Source organism: Labrus bergylta, chromosome 7, assembly GCF_963930695.1.
Source record: "Labrus bergylta chromosome 7, fLabBer1.1, whole genome shotgun sequence".
NCBI classification, from domain to species: Eukaryota; Metazoa; Chordata; class Actinopteri; order Labriformes; family Labridae; genus Labrus; species Labrus bergylta.
Genome location: NC_089201.1, coordinates 13953298 through 13970767, shown reverse-complemented (window position 1 = coordinate 13970767; position 17470 = coordinate 13953298). Strand labels below are relative to the sequence as shown.

Below are 17470 nucleotides of genomic sequence, written 5' to 3'. Positions count from 1 at the left end.
CAGCTGTTCACCACCAAGGCTCAGAGTCTGCTGCTGATGACCTCGGTGGCCATGCCGGTGTTCAGCAAGAAGAAAGAGACGGTCAGTGCTGTGAAGTATTTAAGAGTGAAGCTCCCCAAAACATGTGTGTGAAGTTTCTTGTTCTAAATCCACTCTGATCCTGTATTTGATCATGCCTATAAACCCCTCTATTTCAGCCCTGCTCAGAACAGGCTGTTTCTGTGTCTGTAGCTTTAAATATGTAAATGAGCTGAGTTTGACCACGCCCCCTCTCTGGAAGGGCTTGGGTGTCTCGGGCTTTCTCGCTCCGCTTTCTCATAATTGGGGGGTTTGTAGATGGACTAGGGACACATGTTAGAGTTAGAGAAACTGGTGAGTAGGATTTTACAAAATATGTGACTTTTAACATATAAATATATTGAATTATATTCTATCTTGATTATATATGTGTGTCAGTTACTGTAGCCACATTTATATGTATTTGTCACTGTGTCTGATTTTTTCTTGTATGAGCATACCTGGAGGATGCAGACAATTACATTTTCACTGTTCTTGACGATAAAGAAGATAATAACTTAATTTCTCCTTCTCGCTCTTCAGTAGTATAATAATGAAAGTTAAACAAAACATAAACACAGAGTCCAGTTTTTACTTCCAACAGAGGAGCAGACCGGCAGACGTGACTCTTAAAAAAAGTTTTAAATGATGATTTATACATTAGTTTATATTCTGACTAGTATTGACTCTTATGCCTGTCTCTCCAGCTGTCCCATGGGATCCTGCTGGGTGTGGTCGGCTCCGACATCCCGCTGATGGAGGTGATGAAGCTGGCGCCCAGATACATGGTGAGTTCAGGCATGTGTAACTGTGTAGGAATTGGAGCTTATCCAAACCATAGAGAACATTAAACAAGTAAAAACAAGTTTGATGTTTGTGTTACAGCCAAGCAGCAACCAAAGTGTAAAATCCTGCATTTCCTCGAGTGTCCACTAGAGGCTGGCTGCAGACGCACAGGAAGTCACATACACACCCATTCAAAAAGTCTGTTTTTACAGCAAATATTAACATGTTTACAGCCTGGTACAATAACCAGCTCATCCATTTAGGGTAGGATCTGTACCTTGGCACCCAAACAGAATGCTAGCAAAAAAGTAGGACGGTACGGATCAGTTAATTTGGGTAGCATTACCAGATTTTAATAGTGGAAACGTCAATAAATGATTATTACTGTACTAAACCAGACCGCTTGGTGGAGACGAGGCTTTTGACTCTAATTGGGACCTTAATTTGCTAAATGAACATCAGGCTGTTTTGAAGAAAAAACTGGAGATACAAATCGTTCAGTCAATGGGAACATTTTTACAGAGGGAATAAATCAACTGGCCTAAAACCTTTTTAAGTCTGTGGTGAACAGGCGACAGGACAATTTCCCAACACCTATGGTTTCTGAGGTTTGAGTTTTAAAAAATAAACTTCACAGGCACCTGCACAAGTAAGAGGCACTGATCATAAACAGGTATACTAGTATTTATCATGTACACAGAGATATGAATAACCAGGTTTCTCTGTGTGCATGTAAACAACATATGCTGACTATGTTAAAAACCAGGATACTTGAGTCCATGTGAACGTGATCATAGACTTCTTCATCGTTCTTTTTTTACCAGTGGAGTCGCCCCCTGGTGGCCGTTAGAAAGAATGCAGGTTATATTTTTAGAAACCAGAGATCACGTCCTCTTCTCACAAACAGCCTCAGATCCAAAGTGAGACATGACACAACTCATTTAACACCTTTTGTTCCTTCTTCTTCTTCTTCTTTCTCAGCTGGGACCTCACGGTTACGCCTTCCTCATCACAAACAACGGCTACATCCTGGCTCACCCTGACCTTCGACCTCTGGTGAGTTCTTCTTCATCTAGGAGAGTCACAGCAGCAGCTCAGATTCTCTTTGTCTCCATTTAAAGGCTGAGATGCTAAAGTAATGAACCTTGTGTTTAGAGAAAGAGGTCTGAAGTGTTACCGTGATTCACATCTCAGACACACACACACACACACACACACACACACACACACACACACACACACACACACACACACACACACAAACACACACACACACACACACACACACACACACTCACATACTCAGTAACAGTGTGTCCTCTGTCCAATAGTATAAAGATGGGAAGAAACTGAAACCAAAGCCGAACTACAACAGTGTGGATCTGTCTGAGGTGGAGTGGGAGGATACAGAGGAGAAGGTAACAACACACACACACACACACACACACACACACACACACACACACACACACACACACACACACACATACACACACACACTCCGGTACTGATATGACTGAGCATTAAGGGGACTGAACGCCCTCTGTGGAAAATATTGGTGTTCATAATAAGCATATCTCCAAGTCTATATAAATCAGACATTTCTACTGATACTGTAACCGTTCACAGAATCAAATATTTTATTGTCTAACTTAATGATGAACTTGTTTTTGTCTCGTTTGTTCAGCTGAGGACGGCAATGGTGAGGGGAGAGACCGGCACCATCAGCCTGAACGTCAGAGCGTCCGTCGATAAAGGGGTGAGGAATCAAACCAGTTTACATCTTCACACTACATCACCGACCTGCAGCTCCTTCCCTCGCGTCTCATTCACATCTACTGTTCTGTCTAAAAAAAGGAAAGAAGCTCAAGGTTAACTCTTTTAAGCTGAATCCTTCAATCCTAACATGTTTCGATTTTCACATAAAGAGTTAAAAAATGTGAAAGAGAAATTAAAGTGCTATCGAAGAAAACTTAAATTGTGTTGTATTTCACACAACGGCTGTGGCTCAGTGGTAGAGTCGGTTGTCTCTCAACTGGAGATCCAGGGTTTGACCCCCAGCTCCTAAAGCAACATGTGCGATGTGTCTTTGGGCAAGACACTGAACCTGTTTGAATGGGATTAGTTACTAGTGACGGTCACTTTACATAGCAGCCTCTACCATCCATTCAGTGACGGATCACATTGATGTTTTTCTTCTTCTCCTTCAGAAACGACCTCTGTACCTCACCAACGACTACTTCTTCACAAACATCGATGAGACACCTTTCAGGTAAATCCGTTTTTTTCTTTTAATCTCCTGCCCCTTTGAGCTGATTTAAAGGAGCTTTTGAAAAACTCTTAAGGCGCTGTATACACCTAATGTTTTTTATGGGGCAGAAAAGCGCTGGCTGTGTACTCTGGAGTATGACTGACACTGCTTTGTTGCTCTTTGTTGTATGTTATATGAGAAAAGACACGGCAACACAAACTGAAATCACAGGTCGACTTCAGACAGACTAAAATGCTCCTCAGCTGTGATTTAAAAATATTCATGTTGTAGAAAGTCTGACCGAGACGAGGAGGTGTAAAGATGACCCAGATTTATTTGATGGAACCCCAAAAAAAGCCTCATTTAATAAATAAAAAATTTTAAAGCCATTTTTTTCTGCAACTGTGCTGATCTTTCACTTTTGATGAATTCAGTTGCATCTCTGTGATTTAGCCACTAGAGGGCAGCATTTCACACCGTCTCCAGTCCACTCGCTGTGCAGAGGTTTCACCATCCTCATCTCTCTGTCTGTGTCTCTGCAGCTTCGGCATGGTGCTGTCAAATGGCCACGGGAGGCTCACGTTTATGGGAAATGTGTCAGTGGAGGAAGGTAGGATTTCCCACAATCCCCTGCAGTAAAGGCCGTAAACCCGCTGCTGTGTCTGAAGCTGTGGTTGGTTAGAATTCAGACAACAATTCAACTTGCTCAGCCAAAAGAAACATGATGAGTCGAACAGCACTCAATAAATATGAAGGTTTCCTTGATGCCTGCTCTGTTCTGGGTTTTTGCTGCTTCTCTCCCAAAACAAAGCCATACCTCCAAATATGAATAACTGAAATCAGAGTGTTTTCTTTACAAAGTGTTTAACTGACTGAAATGTGTTGATTAAGATTGACTTACCTTTTTTGTTCCTCCCTCTGCAGGCCTGCATGATCTCACCTCTCCAGACCTCAGCATCGCCACCGAGTGGTACGTCCCAAACTATACACCCTCTTTTTAAAACATGGACTCTTATTGAAGAATTTCCTGAAATTCTCTGGAAACTTTCAGGAGTTCATGTGTAGCTTATGTTGCCTTCAACGATTAATGCTCAAAAGCAGGTTCAGACATCAAGTGAGACATCTACAATGAGTGAGAAGCTCGAGTCCCGCTGGCTGTGTTGTTGTCAGAGTCGTGTTTACATGGACGGGACGGCCGGCTCCTCCCCTTGTGTATAAAAGCTGTTTTAGTCAAGAGCTAGAGAGAAGAAGAACATACTCACTGATTATTTGGATGTTAGTAAGAGTTTTTAGATCACACTCGTTATGTGTTAATTTACGTGCAATATAAACTAAAGAGCGCTAACATTAGCATGCTAACACAACAATGCAGAACACAGGGGATTGCAACTCGAGCCGAGCTGCTTGCACTAAACTCCTTTGTGTGACCGGGAGTGGAGGGTTGTTAGAGTTGTGTCTCTGGAGGAGAGCGGAGGCTTCAGTATGGAGGAGGTGTCGCCAAACAGCAGTTTGTTTAAGTTTCATGCTGGTGCTCAAGGGCGACATCTACTGGATTAAAAAGTCTTACATTCTTCATTTAAGAAACATGAGAGCATCCTCATCTTGTTTTCATTTATGTTAAGCAGTCCGCAGCGGTCAGGCAAGATTCTGTCTATTTATAGATCCTGATTAAAAAACCTTCTCCCCTCAGGACATACTGTGAGACCGACATCGATCCCGCCCACAGGAAATACTCCCAGCTTCAGGCCGCCATCCGCTACCTGCTGGGGAAGGAACCCGACCTCGAGTGTAAGTCCTTCAACCCTTTATGGAATACATTTTCTAATTTCTATCTCAGTTTAAAAAGTCTTCTTTGATGACAGTTTTTTAATAACAAGCACAAGAACAAAATCTTTGAAGAGGTTCGTTCAGACCGATGAGTGTGTGACTGTAAAAATGAATCTTTGTGTGACCGAGCCTGTCCGTTGCCTAGGTGACGAGGTGTTGCTGCAGCAGACGCTGTTTGACGCCGTGGTGACGGCTCCACTGGAGGCCTACTGGAACGCCCTGATGCTGAGAGAAACGTGAGACGCTACTTATTCAGCTGCATGTGACTCCTTAAAGGGACAGTTCACCCACAAATATAAATCTTAAGTTCAATGAAGTTTAATAAACTGTTTAGTTTATTTTAGAAAAGGGACACGCCCCTGGTGCCCCATTATGATCCTACTTTTGAACAGCTCGTCCCTAACCATGTATAATCATGTGTGTGTTTGTGTGTGTGTGTGCAGGGTGGAGCCTGGGATTGAGACAGCCTTTCTTGGTACTCGTGCCGGCCTGATGAGGATCATGAGATATGCGGGAGTGGAGAAACGAGTTGCAAAGTAAGACTCGGTTTGTCTCCGAGGAGAACTCTCGTCTTTGTAAATTCCCGACTCAGCAAAAACAAAACCTCCAGAAACAGAGACAAGCTCAACCACGATTAACCTTGTGCTATTTTGTCCCTTCAGGCCCTCTGTAGATACTCGTCCTCAGTATCTCCCTGTAGTCTTAGTGAGGTAAAAGAAGGACACTGCTGCATCTTTAAATGTTAATTAATTTAATTAACTTACTTTAACTTAAACAAACTCTCAGACAGCTCAGCTGACAAGTCCAAAGTAATATCCACCTTATGACATCACACATTGACCTGCGTTACCGTTCCTTTGAGCTGTTTGAGGTCACTTTGGGATCCCTAACCACTTCCTGTTTCTGTGCTTAACTTCATCTGCCAGAAGGGCCTTACTGTATTTCAGAATAAAAGCACACAGCAAGTGAAGTACTCTCAGCTTAAGACAGTACAAAACTTCAAAATAAAAGCCTAACAATTTGAATTATTGAAATTTAACGATTAATCAAAATTAAACATTTTAATAATTTGACAGTGCTACACAAAAAGTGTCCACAAATGGATTTAATGAATGTCTTCTCAACAGGAAGTTTCTGACTGTGTCTGATAAAGATAACCTGTTCACCATGGATCACTTCCCTCTATGGTACCGCCTCGCCATGGAGAACTCTCCTGGAAGCTTCTTCTACTACCCCGTCAACGACAAAGGTCTGACTCTGCAGCAGAAACTCATCTTTCCTCTTATTTCATTGTTTATCTTTTCTTAAACTCATCATGTGGATGTGATTGTTTAAAATCTGTGTTGCTTCTCGTCTTGGTCTCCTTCTAAAAACGGGACCAACCTGGCTCGATAAAGGTCAAACAAATCAAATGATCTTTTCTTTACAGGAGTGCAGTACATGTTGGCGACAACGTCAGTGACCGTTTCATCTGAAGGAAGGACGGCCATGGCTGGAGGTGAGTCTCTGAAAACACTCGAGCATTAAAGCGTTTTAAAGTCTGACCGAGGTGACGAGCGGAGGTGACGTCTTCTGGGCTATGTTGTGGTTGTTTTTAGCTCGTTGTGCTGATTTATTCACTGCTCTGTTTTTGGATCACCTTTCATCAACTGTCTGCTGATAGAAGTCGACTGTAAGAGCCGGGGGTATATAAGTCAGGCCTGGAGTTTGACTCCATCCCTGTCCACATAAACACTCACTGTGAAGGCTAAAGCCGAAATTCCACCAGATGTGTGTTTGTTCCATCTTCGTAATGGCAGCGGAGCTGATAGGTTACATAACAAAAGTGTTTTTACTTGTGAGAGGTCTTGAATCTTAGACTTCTAAGAAGGAAATAAGAAGACATTAGATAAATATAGTTTATTATCCTCAGCGTGGTTAACAGTCCTTGAGTTAAAGTTGAAACGTTTGAAGTGCTTATCACAGAAAATATCAACAGAATGAATCATAACATGTCATCTTTTTTTTCTACTGGGAATAATAGTTTATCTTAGCTGTTTGTTTGTGCTGGGTTGAACGCTGTTGTAGCTCAAAGCCTGCCCTCTAGGTGGCAGTACAGCTGTAGTATTGTTTGAATGCATTTGCACCTCAGTGATGAATCTTAAAGCAGCATTTCCCTGAAAGCAGCAGAGCTCTAATGTTGTCTAAAAAAAGTTATTGTTGATTGAAGGGAATTCAACCGGGCGTCAAGATAAAGAAGTGTGAGTAATCATTTCTCAAAGTAGGGGAGTTTTAAAGATAACACAGAAACACAAACATGATCAGGACTAAAACAAATGTGTGCAGCAGACAACGGGAGAGAGTTCACATTTTCAAAGACGTTTGTACTTTTGGGGCTTGTGCTTGTCGGGCTCAGATACAAAGATGGACTGCCTGAACGAAAAGGAAGTTTCATATTTCTAAAGAAGGAACAAAATGACGGATGAAGGGAAGTCAAGGTGCAGAAGTGCCAAACAGCAGCTTCACAGGAGAGTTCAGGAGCTGGCTGTGAGATGCAGTACGGGGAGTAACAATTCACAGAGCATCCATACATTAAAAGAAGTGCCGCAGCGTTCCCCTCTCTCTGAATCCAGTCCGGTCCATTAGCTGAACAATCAGTCCCCGCCCAATCACAGCGCTGCAGGGATCCTCTCTGCAGACGTCGTCTCATCAGTGATGAGAGCTGAGGAGCAGAAGCGGCGAGAACGTCTCAGGAGGATCTCAAATCAGTGGAAAGCAGCCGGTCAGAAGCTGCTGATTCGATACCCGTGTACAATGCCGCAGGCCTCTTTCGGCGGCGAGTCTCCCGGCGAGGTTGGAGATGACGTTTGCCCATCCTCGATGTCCGTGTCGGCTCCAGACTCGGCCATCAGAGGCTGACCGCGGTTCTTCATCTCCCTCTGGTACCGCGCCATCAGCGAGGCGTAGACACAGCCGTACGTCGCTGCCACCACCATCATGACGCACACCGTGCCGCAGATCACTCCCGCAACTATTTGCGTGCCGTGTGCTCGCCGGACACTGACGGGCCTGTAGCGCTGGCGAATACATTCGTCATTGCTGCTGATCCGGCCGGGTGGGCAGGGAGGCCGGGTGGCGTAACCCGGCGCGCCCTCTTTGGTCGGACTCTGCAGGCAGTAGTTGAACATCTCGGCTGGCACGCTGCGGATGTCCCTCCCCCTCAGATTTCCCGGGAGACTGCACTTCATCGCATCTACCTGGCCATCTACAAAAGAGAGGAAGAGGAGAATGAAGGATCGGGAAGCAAACAGGGAGAGACAGGGGAGGATTGAGAGAGATGGAGGTCATTATGTTCTTAGATGTCTTTGCTCAGCACACATCCATCCTGCAGAGCGCAGATTAATTGCTTCGATTAGACAGCTTTTGAAGTGCAGACAAAAAATACAAAGCAGTTTGCTCTCGTATAGCTTTAGAGGCCTCTGAGCCGACTGCCAAAAACTATCAACTTGAGAGTATTTGAGATGTGGAGAGGCCTGCAAACAGCTCTGCTCACCCCTGTAAATCATCCACTCCATCCAGTGTTTAAAGTCCCGCAGCTTGCAGTCGCACTCCCAGGGATTCCCCGCTAGCTGGAGCTGCTGCAGCCCCACCAGGGGCTCGAAGGTGACTCTGTCGAGGGCTACGAGCCGGTTGCTGGCTAAAGACAGCCAGGAGAGTCTCTGAAGTGCATCCAGCAGACCTTTGGGCACCCACAGAAGCCCATTGGAGGACAGGTCGAGCCCTCGTAGCCGCCACAGCCCCTGGAAGACCTCCTTGCTCAGTCCAACGCTCCCTTGACTTCCATTCAAACTCTGAGAGACCTCTGTGCTGTTGTTGGGGTCAGAGGTCACCAGTCGCACTCCGAGGTAGTTAGCAGAGAGATTGAGCCAGCGTAACCCGCTGACGCCTGAGAAGGCTCCAGGCTGCAGGGCGGAGAAGCGGTTCTGGGAGAGATCCAGGAGCTCCAGGCTGCTGAGGTTGGACAGCTCAGTTGTTCCCAGGGAAGACAGGTTGTTCTGGGGCAGGCGGAGGATCAGAGAGTCGTGGTCCAGCAGTGCAAGGATGGGCGTCAGAGAGATGAGGCCGACAGCAGAGCAGTCAGTGGTGTTACCGTAGCAGGTGCAGACACCAGGACAGCTGTGGACCGAGCCCAGCAGTCCCAGCAGAACCAACACCAGACTGCACAGAGCCGACCAGACTGAAAGACAAGAGAAACAAAATTAAAAATGATAAAACTCAAGATCCTAATAAGCCAAAAGACCCCTGCCATGTTTTTGCTATCCTCCTTGTTGGCTAGAGTGGAGCACAATCTTTAAATTAAGGACGCACACCATCAGAGGTTTAATCGTCGTCTGTCAATGGCCTATGAGTTCAGACTTTGAAGGACTTCAATCAAAAGATGCAGCAAGATGGATGTGCTGTTTGAGGAAATGTCCCGTCGTCAACAGTCAGATTTCTTATTTTGAATATTTTGTGACGACTTTTTGACACACTTAGTTGAGCTCAAAAACAATAGCAGAAGTCACAAAACCAGCAAATAAAGATTGTTCTCTGTTTGCTAAACTACCACACTTTGGATCTACAAGGATGAAGATTCCTAACTACCCCATACAAATGGGGTAAATATTCCAGCTCTCTTTGGGTGAATATCTACAGTGTAAAGGGTGAAGCGTCTGTCCAGACTGACCCAGACTCTCCAGGTGACTTCGTCCATGCTGGTCCTGGTTCTTCATGTCTGCCACCTCCAGTCTACGGCGGCTTCAGGCTCTCATCTGGCTCTCTCTGTCTTCTGTCAGTTCACACCAACGTCCAGCGGAGGAGAAACTCCTGGAAGACACAAAATGGAGATTTTACTTCAAGTGAAGTGAAAACTGTAGCTGGTTCCAAAAGTGTTTTAATACACTTTGGGATCTGGACTTCAGAAATACGGTCTTAATGATATCCTTAGTGACCCTCACAGAGAAACCAAATGTCTTCTGAGTATTTTCATGAAACTTTAAGATTATATTTTGGGACTTTTGGGTTGTTATTTGACAACTGAGGAGAGATAGGAAATAAAATCTTTGTCATGAGCTGCATGTGTGAATGCAAACAGCTGAATTTTTCCCCACAACTTCACCTGGAAGTTTTCCAGCCAGCCCCAAGGTAAAACTTTGCATGAAGTCAGGTTGGGAAAATGTGTGAACGCAACAAGAAATGTTCTGGAAAATTTACCGCAATTCATGCAATGCACCCAGAAGGAGGCAGCAGAGGGACACGCCCAAATGAACCGAGGCATAAAGAGCGAGTCATGCAGTGTCACTGGATAAAAGCAGCAGACCATACTAGCATGACTCAGCAGTTTCTTTAAGTTTAGGAATCATACGCCTGTGCATATGCTGTTGTTTGTTGAGTAGGTCAAGTAAGTTACAGCAATGCTAATTATGTTAGCCAGTTAATGGCCTTTTCCACTATGTGTTAGCATCAAGCTAACAGACTAAGATATACAACCCGAGCCATCTGAGAGGATTCTGCCCGCCCTGGAGAATAACACACCAGCAGCCACTGCTACGTTGCGACCTGTGTTTGTTATGAGATGGACATTTTACCGGCTTACGTTAAAGGATTATCCTTTTCCTACTTTACGCCTTTTCAGCTTTACTTTCATTCATGTTGGAATCAAACAAAAGATTTCCTCGTTCTGCTCTCCATCTAGTCCACGGATCCAGGCTGAAGATTTTTCAAACCTCTCAGCCACCATGAAATGTGAAACTGGATACGCGAGATTAAGCGGGGTATGCTGTGCATTCTGATTAAAAAAATAAATAAACATCAACAGCTTAGCCTGTGGCAGAGCTGATCTACAGCATATTGGCATTAGGAGCCGGAGCTTCACTGTATTTCACAGCCTTTCGCTTGTCCTCAATCCTTTTCATTCTTCAGAGAACACACAAGGAGCTTCATGATGAGGAGAAATAATCCTCCATGTTTTCATCCAGCAACAGCGGAGGAAAAGTCAGTGCCAACTTTCTCCTCTCAACGCCCACTCGCTGCTCTTGTATTCTGCAGATCGAGTACAGCGTCAGCACCGTTTAACACGTGCAATCAAGGGAGATGTTTGTACTTTTTGATGATGGTTCATTTTTTATATCCCTCATTTTCATTCCGAGATGTCCCTGGCAGTTTGAGGCTCTTAGATATGCAGAGGGAGAGTGTGCATGAGAGATAAAGCTGAGATGAGTGCTGTCACTCCATCACGCGTCTGCAGCTGCTTTAAAGAGCGAGAGAAACGCTGCCTCAAGGTCTTCCTTTTGTTGCAGCTACTTCTTTTGTTAGGTTGGCTAAGTGATGGCAGTCACTCCACTGGGGACCGCGTGAGGCAGGAGGGAGCCTTCAGGCCACAACTGACATTATATTAAAAAAAATTAAAAAGCAGCCGAAATGCCAATGCAGGTAGAGGACGGAGAAGCTAATGTGACTCCCAGAGGAGATTCAACAGCATGTCACATTAGCAAGGGTCCAAAAGTGAGAAGTGCAATGTCAGAGCCTCATTTAAAAGACAATCACAATCAAATCTTTTCTAATGTATATGTTAAGAGAATGTCTTACCTAAACGTTGATGGTTTCTGAATCAAGATGCTAATAAGTTTGCATTTTGTCAATTCAATCTTAATTCTTGGTTTCCATTCAGATGCACATCACAGACATTCAGATGTTTCCATTTATGTAAAAGAGCAGAAAATACCTTCTCTTTCGGGATTTTGTTTTTCTCTTTTCAAAATGAGAACCCTTTGACTGTTATGTACACAAACCTCAGTCACTGCACTCATTGAACTCAGTGTTCTTGTGAAAGCTCTATAAGACAGTCACAATCTTAATATTTAAACTAAGGATACTTGCAGGGTGAGACTCTCTCACATGAAAAACAGAAACGGTTGTTTTAAAGTCCAAAGCGTGATTGTTTTGGTTTTTGCAGAATGACTCTCCTCTTTTAGAACAAGAGCAGCAGGTGCCAGATATTTAGACGTTAGAAAGATGTTTGTATGACTGTTTTTTGTTTTCTTTTGACCTGTATGGATTTGCTTCTTTTATCAACACATTCATTTCTAATCCGCCCCCTTACAAGAAGCTTTTTTTGACCTCCTGAGTCTCTGCAACATTTTCCCTTCACATGCTCCTCTTTGGATCTGCAGAGACATTTCTGTCTTTCTTTGCAGACATCAAAACCTTGGATTTGTGATTCGTTATTAGCAAGTCTCAGAACATCTTGGACATTTATTAGATGTCTATAGTCGTTTTCACACATGCACTCCTGAAATTTCAAGAACATTTCCGACAGCCTTCCCCTGAAATCCCCTTCCTGAGTTGCTCGTTCACACATTTCTCAGAGCGAAAGAGTTAAATGGACTTGAGTTTATATAGCGCAGGTCACACCCACCCATTCACACCCTTATGGTAGTGATTGCTATGTGGTATCATCCATCAGAAGTAACTAATCCCATTCATACACCACCACTGAAGCAGTGGGAGCAACTTGGGGTTAAGTGCCTTGCCCAAGGACACATTGAACATGTTGCTAGGCTGGGGATTGAACCCTTGACCTTCCAGTTGAGAGGCAACGACTTTACCAACTGAGCCACAGCCGCTCTCATAAACACATAAACATGGCGTGATCCTGCAGGAGGTCGACTCTTTATCGTCTAGTTTAATTTCCTCTTTTTGATTCTGAACATTAATAAGTCTCATTTTTTGGTTAGGCGGGAAGCTTTCAGAAGTCAGGATATGACATAAAAAGCCAGAAAATAAACCGTCTAAATAAAAAAAAATGGTAACTCAAGAAATCAAACCCCTATACCCCTCTGCCTTCAGATATCACAATAAGCTACAGGGACAGCATGTATTGTGTACCGAGCTGTGGAGTTGTCCACGTTTTCACCATTTGACCTACAAACACGTCCATTAATATTTACAGTTTTGGATGATACTGACTTGCTTTGAATAAATAGAAATAAGAAAATTATGTGTAGTCAAAGGAGGATGTTGACTGTCAGCTGTCAGTCACAATATCCTCTAATGCTGCAGCCTGATGAGTGTCCTATGAAGAGGATGACCTTTGACCTCTCTGTCACCAAGTGGATGATGAATTGTGTTTCACGTTTTCAACATCAGGGAGGATTTTCTGCAAAACTGGATCTCTCATCACATAATCCTGCAGACAGGATTAAACAATAAAAAAGCTCAGAGTCCTTCCTGACGTCTACATTTAGACTCCCCCATCACCCACCGCTGCATGCTTACACGCACCATTAAACACATCAAGCGTAAAGACGAGGAGCCCAACAAAGCCTACGTGGAGGTCTGAATGTCATGTTCTGTTAATGGGAGCTGAAGTGGCTCCCGGCTGCTCTCCTTCTATTCAGCGTCTCTCTGGTCTCCTCTCTCTGAACTACTCTGCAGCTCTTTCTTTAGACTCCTGACTTTTAAGGATAGCACAGAGAGCTCGGCCGCTGCTGGGTGTAGGTCGACAAGATGTCAGATTCACCTAAACTCAAAGTTGACCCAGTAGGTGTATCAGTGGAACGCAGAGTCTACCCACGCTCTGAGGCCGGGGAAAGTTACATAGCTCTGTCTTCAGTAAAGGAAACGTGTGAGTTTGGAAGTTACTTTGTTTTTGTCCTGGATAGTCTTTAAAGATGGAGAAGGATTATCAGCAGGCTCACTCGGGCAACGCCTGGTTTCAACTTTTAAGTGTGGTTAGGCGTCTTGCTTCGTGCTTCTTTTACGTGTTTTGTTCTTTTAAAGAAGCAGGGAGTATGCTCTCCTGTGATGGCAGCTAAGAATCGCTCCCAAACTTACAGAAGATAAATGTTGTTTTGCGTCATCACTGTTTGACTGTGATGACGTTTGTTAGCCTGTCAAAAGCACCATCAGACAGATTAGACCCCGCCCACACAGCGGCGGGTTACAGATTAAAAATGTGTTTTCAATCCCTGAGCAAGAACAGACGACTGTTTGGACGTCCAGATGGTGTCAGCACAAACGACCCCCCCCCCTCTGTTTTTACTGTTATGTCATCATTACACATCTGCTGCTGGGTTCGGACTTTGCTTTGGAGCACGCTGTAGTTAAAACAGAAACTCTTCACATGTTAGCTGATGATGACTTCATCATCTCAGAGCTTCTTGGAGGGAAACACTGAACACAGCACGGCGCTCTTTGTTGTTGCTGCTGATGTTTCTGATTGTATATCGGGTAGTAGACATTTTATATTTATGTTTCCAACTCTGAACTCACTCCCCTGATCAGAGAAGGACAGTTAGTTATTTGAAGTTTGATCCAAAGGCTACTGGACTGGTTCAGGATCTTCAACCAGTCCAGTTGCCTTTGGATCAAGCTTTGACCTGGATGACTGAAAACCTACACAGACAACAGTTAGTTATCATACAACCCTGTTTCCTAGAGAGTCGAGACGTCTGATAAAATGTGAATAAAAACAGAAAGTGAAGATTTTCAAACCCTTAAATCCAGATGCTTGATTTAGTATAACACAAAGAAAACACATCTAATGTAGAAACTGAGATAATTCATTGTTTTTGGACAAATCAAAATTTTTTGAATTTGAAACCATCAACATATTTTCTAAAATACCACATGAACCATCTCATAGTTAGTGAGGTTAACTGGTAACATGTTTGGGTATAAAAAGAACCTCCCAGGGGTGCCTGATAGGAAAGTGGTTATGCTGCGCGCCCCATGTATTGACGCGTGTTGCAGTGGCTGTGGGTTTGAATCCGACCTTGGCCCTTTGCTGCAGGTCATCCCCCCTCTCTCTCCTCTAAATGTTTCCTGTCTCTCTTCAGCTGTCCTCTCAAGTGAAGGAAAAAGTGCCCAAAAAAACATCTTCATTAAAGAAATAAAAGAACCAGAATCGCCTACTGCATACTGCGTTGGACAGTATGCCAGTCGATGGTTATTCTGCAGAACAACAGGCTCTGCTGAGCTAGTTTCTACAAAAACAGCCTCTCTGAGGTCGAGATGAAGAGGAGTTCAAGACTCTATGAAAGACTGCGCTGGAACGAAGAGCAACAATTCAAGAAAGATGTCACAAAGAATCTGTGGATTTCATCGTCTACAAAGGACGAACTCTGATGCGATGCATTTTTACATAAACATAAAACTTCTTCACACATGGACGAGGTGACAAAGTTCTCCTGAGCGTTTAGGAATCCAACGCAGCACGTTGGCTCCAGGTTCACTTTTTCAGCCTCTCCGTTAAAAGAAGCACTAAAAGCCACCTTTTATTTTCGTGATGGATTGTTACCTCGATGTAAAACTCTGCCATTTGTGATGCTCCCTGCTTCATCTGCAGCGCATCGCTCTGCTTTTGTGGGCTCTTAACGTGGCGTCCTGCTGGCTGCTTAATGGCCTCTGACAGACAGGACCCCCCCCCTCCCCCCTCAACCCCCCAGCGGCTGCACTTTTCCTTCAAACAGCCTCAGAGCGACTCAGCTGAGCGTTTAGAGCAAGAAGAGGAGAGCAGAGATAGACTGCAGCATCCTCAATGAGCAGGGACGGAGAAGTAAACAAGAACGCACTCCTACATGCTCTCAGTCTCTAATAAAAGCACCAACATGCACTTCTACTGAACAGGGACAAAAATATTTCAACATCTTAAGACACCAGCGATAGTGATAGAGGAATACATATCTTTACAAAAACGAGGCTTCAATATGTCTCCACACAAACTCTTTCTCTCATTTTCTTAACGGGTTTGAAACATGTTTACACCCGGCATCCAAATTACTCCAGCGCTACAGAACCCTTCAAACCGAGACTTTATCTAACACTTCCTACATTTAAGTTTAACACCCAGGGACAGAAGTAGAGACTTTTGGATTTGGGGTGTGAATCACAGTGAACTCACTCGATACGGGACGGTACAAGATGATACGATACGATACAAATGAGGTTGCTAAGTTATTCGCTTGGTTCGCATTTTGATGTAATGTCTTTAAAGTGATGGAGATCGTGAGTCTATATTGTGTTTTATTTTGAAATTGACCGGAAGCTCTGTGCGTTTCCTTGTCTGACTTCCGGTTTGGGCCGTTCAATTTTGTCCAGCTGCATGCCTGCAAATAGACTTGCAGCGTATTTTCAACGGTGCAGAGCATTCTGGCGCTGCTGGCACGCTTCGGAGACGGACCGCGACGCTTGCTGTGGAAACACAATCATTGACTAGAGCAAACATGCGGCATGTTCGTACTAACGGGGCTAAGATCTGCAAAGCTGCTGGAATGAGCCTACAGAGATCGTGTAAGGTCAACGTGTCCCATCACTGGTGTGTGGGATCAGATCAAATGTTGGGACATTTCAGTATAATCCGAACAAAACCATCTTTTCTGTATAGAGCTTCATCTCTGCACGGGAGGAATGTCACGTGCACAGAAAACTGTTGAAAGCTGATGTCTGCACATCAATTTACAACAACAAGGAGTCCAACTACAGGAGACTGACTGGACACTTAGATTTGAAATTCAGTAAGTTTTATACTGCTGGTCAGGATGAAGGGAACTAGAAGATGGTATGAGATGGTTTTAGTTTTCTTTGACATTCAGTCGATAAAACCACTCATCGTCATGTTAAATAAGCTTTGCTGGTCCGCTACACTTTTTAAGATTTGTGTGAGGAAAACAGACCAAAGTACAATAAAATGTGTTTGCAGGAGGGTCCATTTACTGACAATATATATCGTACATGCACACACACATTGAGGTGCACACACTCTTAAAGGCACATGCTCATTATTGTGCTTTCAGTATCGACACACACACGCCGCTCACCATCTGCTCTGCTGCTTCAGCCTCCGAACAGAGAGAGAAAACACACAAACTGTTCTTCTCCTGCTTCATCTGCAGCCGGCACAGAACGAGATGGGGGGGAAAAACGACCCAGACTCTTCTGTCATCAAACGAAAACAAGAAAAATCTGGATTTGTCTGTCAAATCGGAGCGGACTTGTCTTCAAGGACAGAAACTCGTCTTGATTTGAAGTCGCCGAAGCTTCTGTCCTTTTTTAAACAGCTGAATCTGAAATCAGACGCTGTGCAGGAGTTTTTATTCCAGGTCTACGCCGCTCGTTGTCGTCCTCCTCATCTTCATCCTCATCCCTGCTCTCTCAGCTCCTTCTGATTGTCTCAGAGCTCCGTCCAACACACACCCAGCCCGCCGACTGAGGGCGAGCAAGCCTCTGTGTGCGTTTAAGAGAGAGAGAGCGAAGCCACATGCTGCTGCTAATGGTGTGTGTGTGTGTGTGTGTGTGTGTGTGTGTGTGTGTGTGTGTGTGTGTGTGTGTGTGTGTGTGTGAGAATGTGTGTGTGTGTGTGTGTGTGTGTGTCCTCTCTGTGTTGTACTGAGTGTGTAAAGGCATTAAAGCAGTTTGACTGAAATAGTAACAGTGGAGTGTGCTGCTGCTGCAGGCTGAGCTCTGAATGAATGAAGAGAGAGAGAGAGAGAGAGAGAGAGAGAGAGAGAGAGAGAGAGAGGCTGTGTATTA

At 44.3% G+C, this 17470-nt stretch overlaps 2 protein-coding genes across 2 annotated transcripts in view; one reads left to right on the top strand and one right to left on the bottom strand.

Moving 5' to 3' along the window:
• The window catches only part of LOC109984819 (voltage-dependent calcium channel subunit alpha-2/delta-4-like), a 60879-nt gene that overhangs the window by 24077 nt on the left and 19332 nt on the right, over positions 1–17470 (top strand). Inside the window, exons 15-27 of the mRNA XM_065956815.1 lie at positions 4–81; positions 765–845; positions 1825–1899; positions 2175–2261; positions 2531–2602; positions 3054–3115; positions 3637–3704; positions 4019–4064; positions 4785–4882; positions 5067–5157; positions 5365–5457; positions 6049–6170; positions 6351–6419. Of these exons, the coding sequence (XP_065812887.1) occupies positions 4–81; positions 765–845; positions 1825–1899; positions 2175–2261; positions 2531–2602; positions 3054–3115; positions 3637–3704; positions 4019–4064; positions 4785–4882; positions 5067–5157; positions 5365–5457; positions 6049–6170; positions 6351–6419 (1042 nt within the window). The remainder of the gene's footprint in view (positions 1–3; positions 82–764; positions 846–1824; positions 1900–2174; positions 2262–2530; positions 2603–3053; positions 3116–3636; positions 3705–4018; positions 4065–4784; positions 4883–5066; positions 5158–5364; positions 5458–6048; positions 6171–6350; positions 6420–17470) is intronic.
• On the bottom strand, positions 6806–17431 carry LOC109984801 (leucine-rich repeat and transmembrane domain-containing protein 2-like). Its single transcript, XM_020634929.2, has 4 exons — positions 16759–17431; positions 9627–9766; positions 8454–9137; positions 6806–8165 (listed from the first exon to the last, which is right to left on the bottom strand). Exons 2-4 carry the CDS (start codon positions 9670–9672, stop codon positions 7684–7686), a joined length of 1212 nt encoding a protein of 403 aa, XP_020490585.2. The 5' UTR covers positions 9673–9766; positions 16759–17431; the 3' UTR covers positions 6806–7683.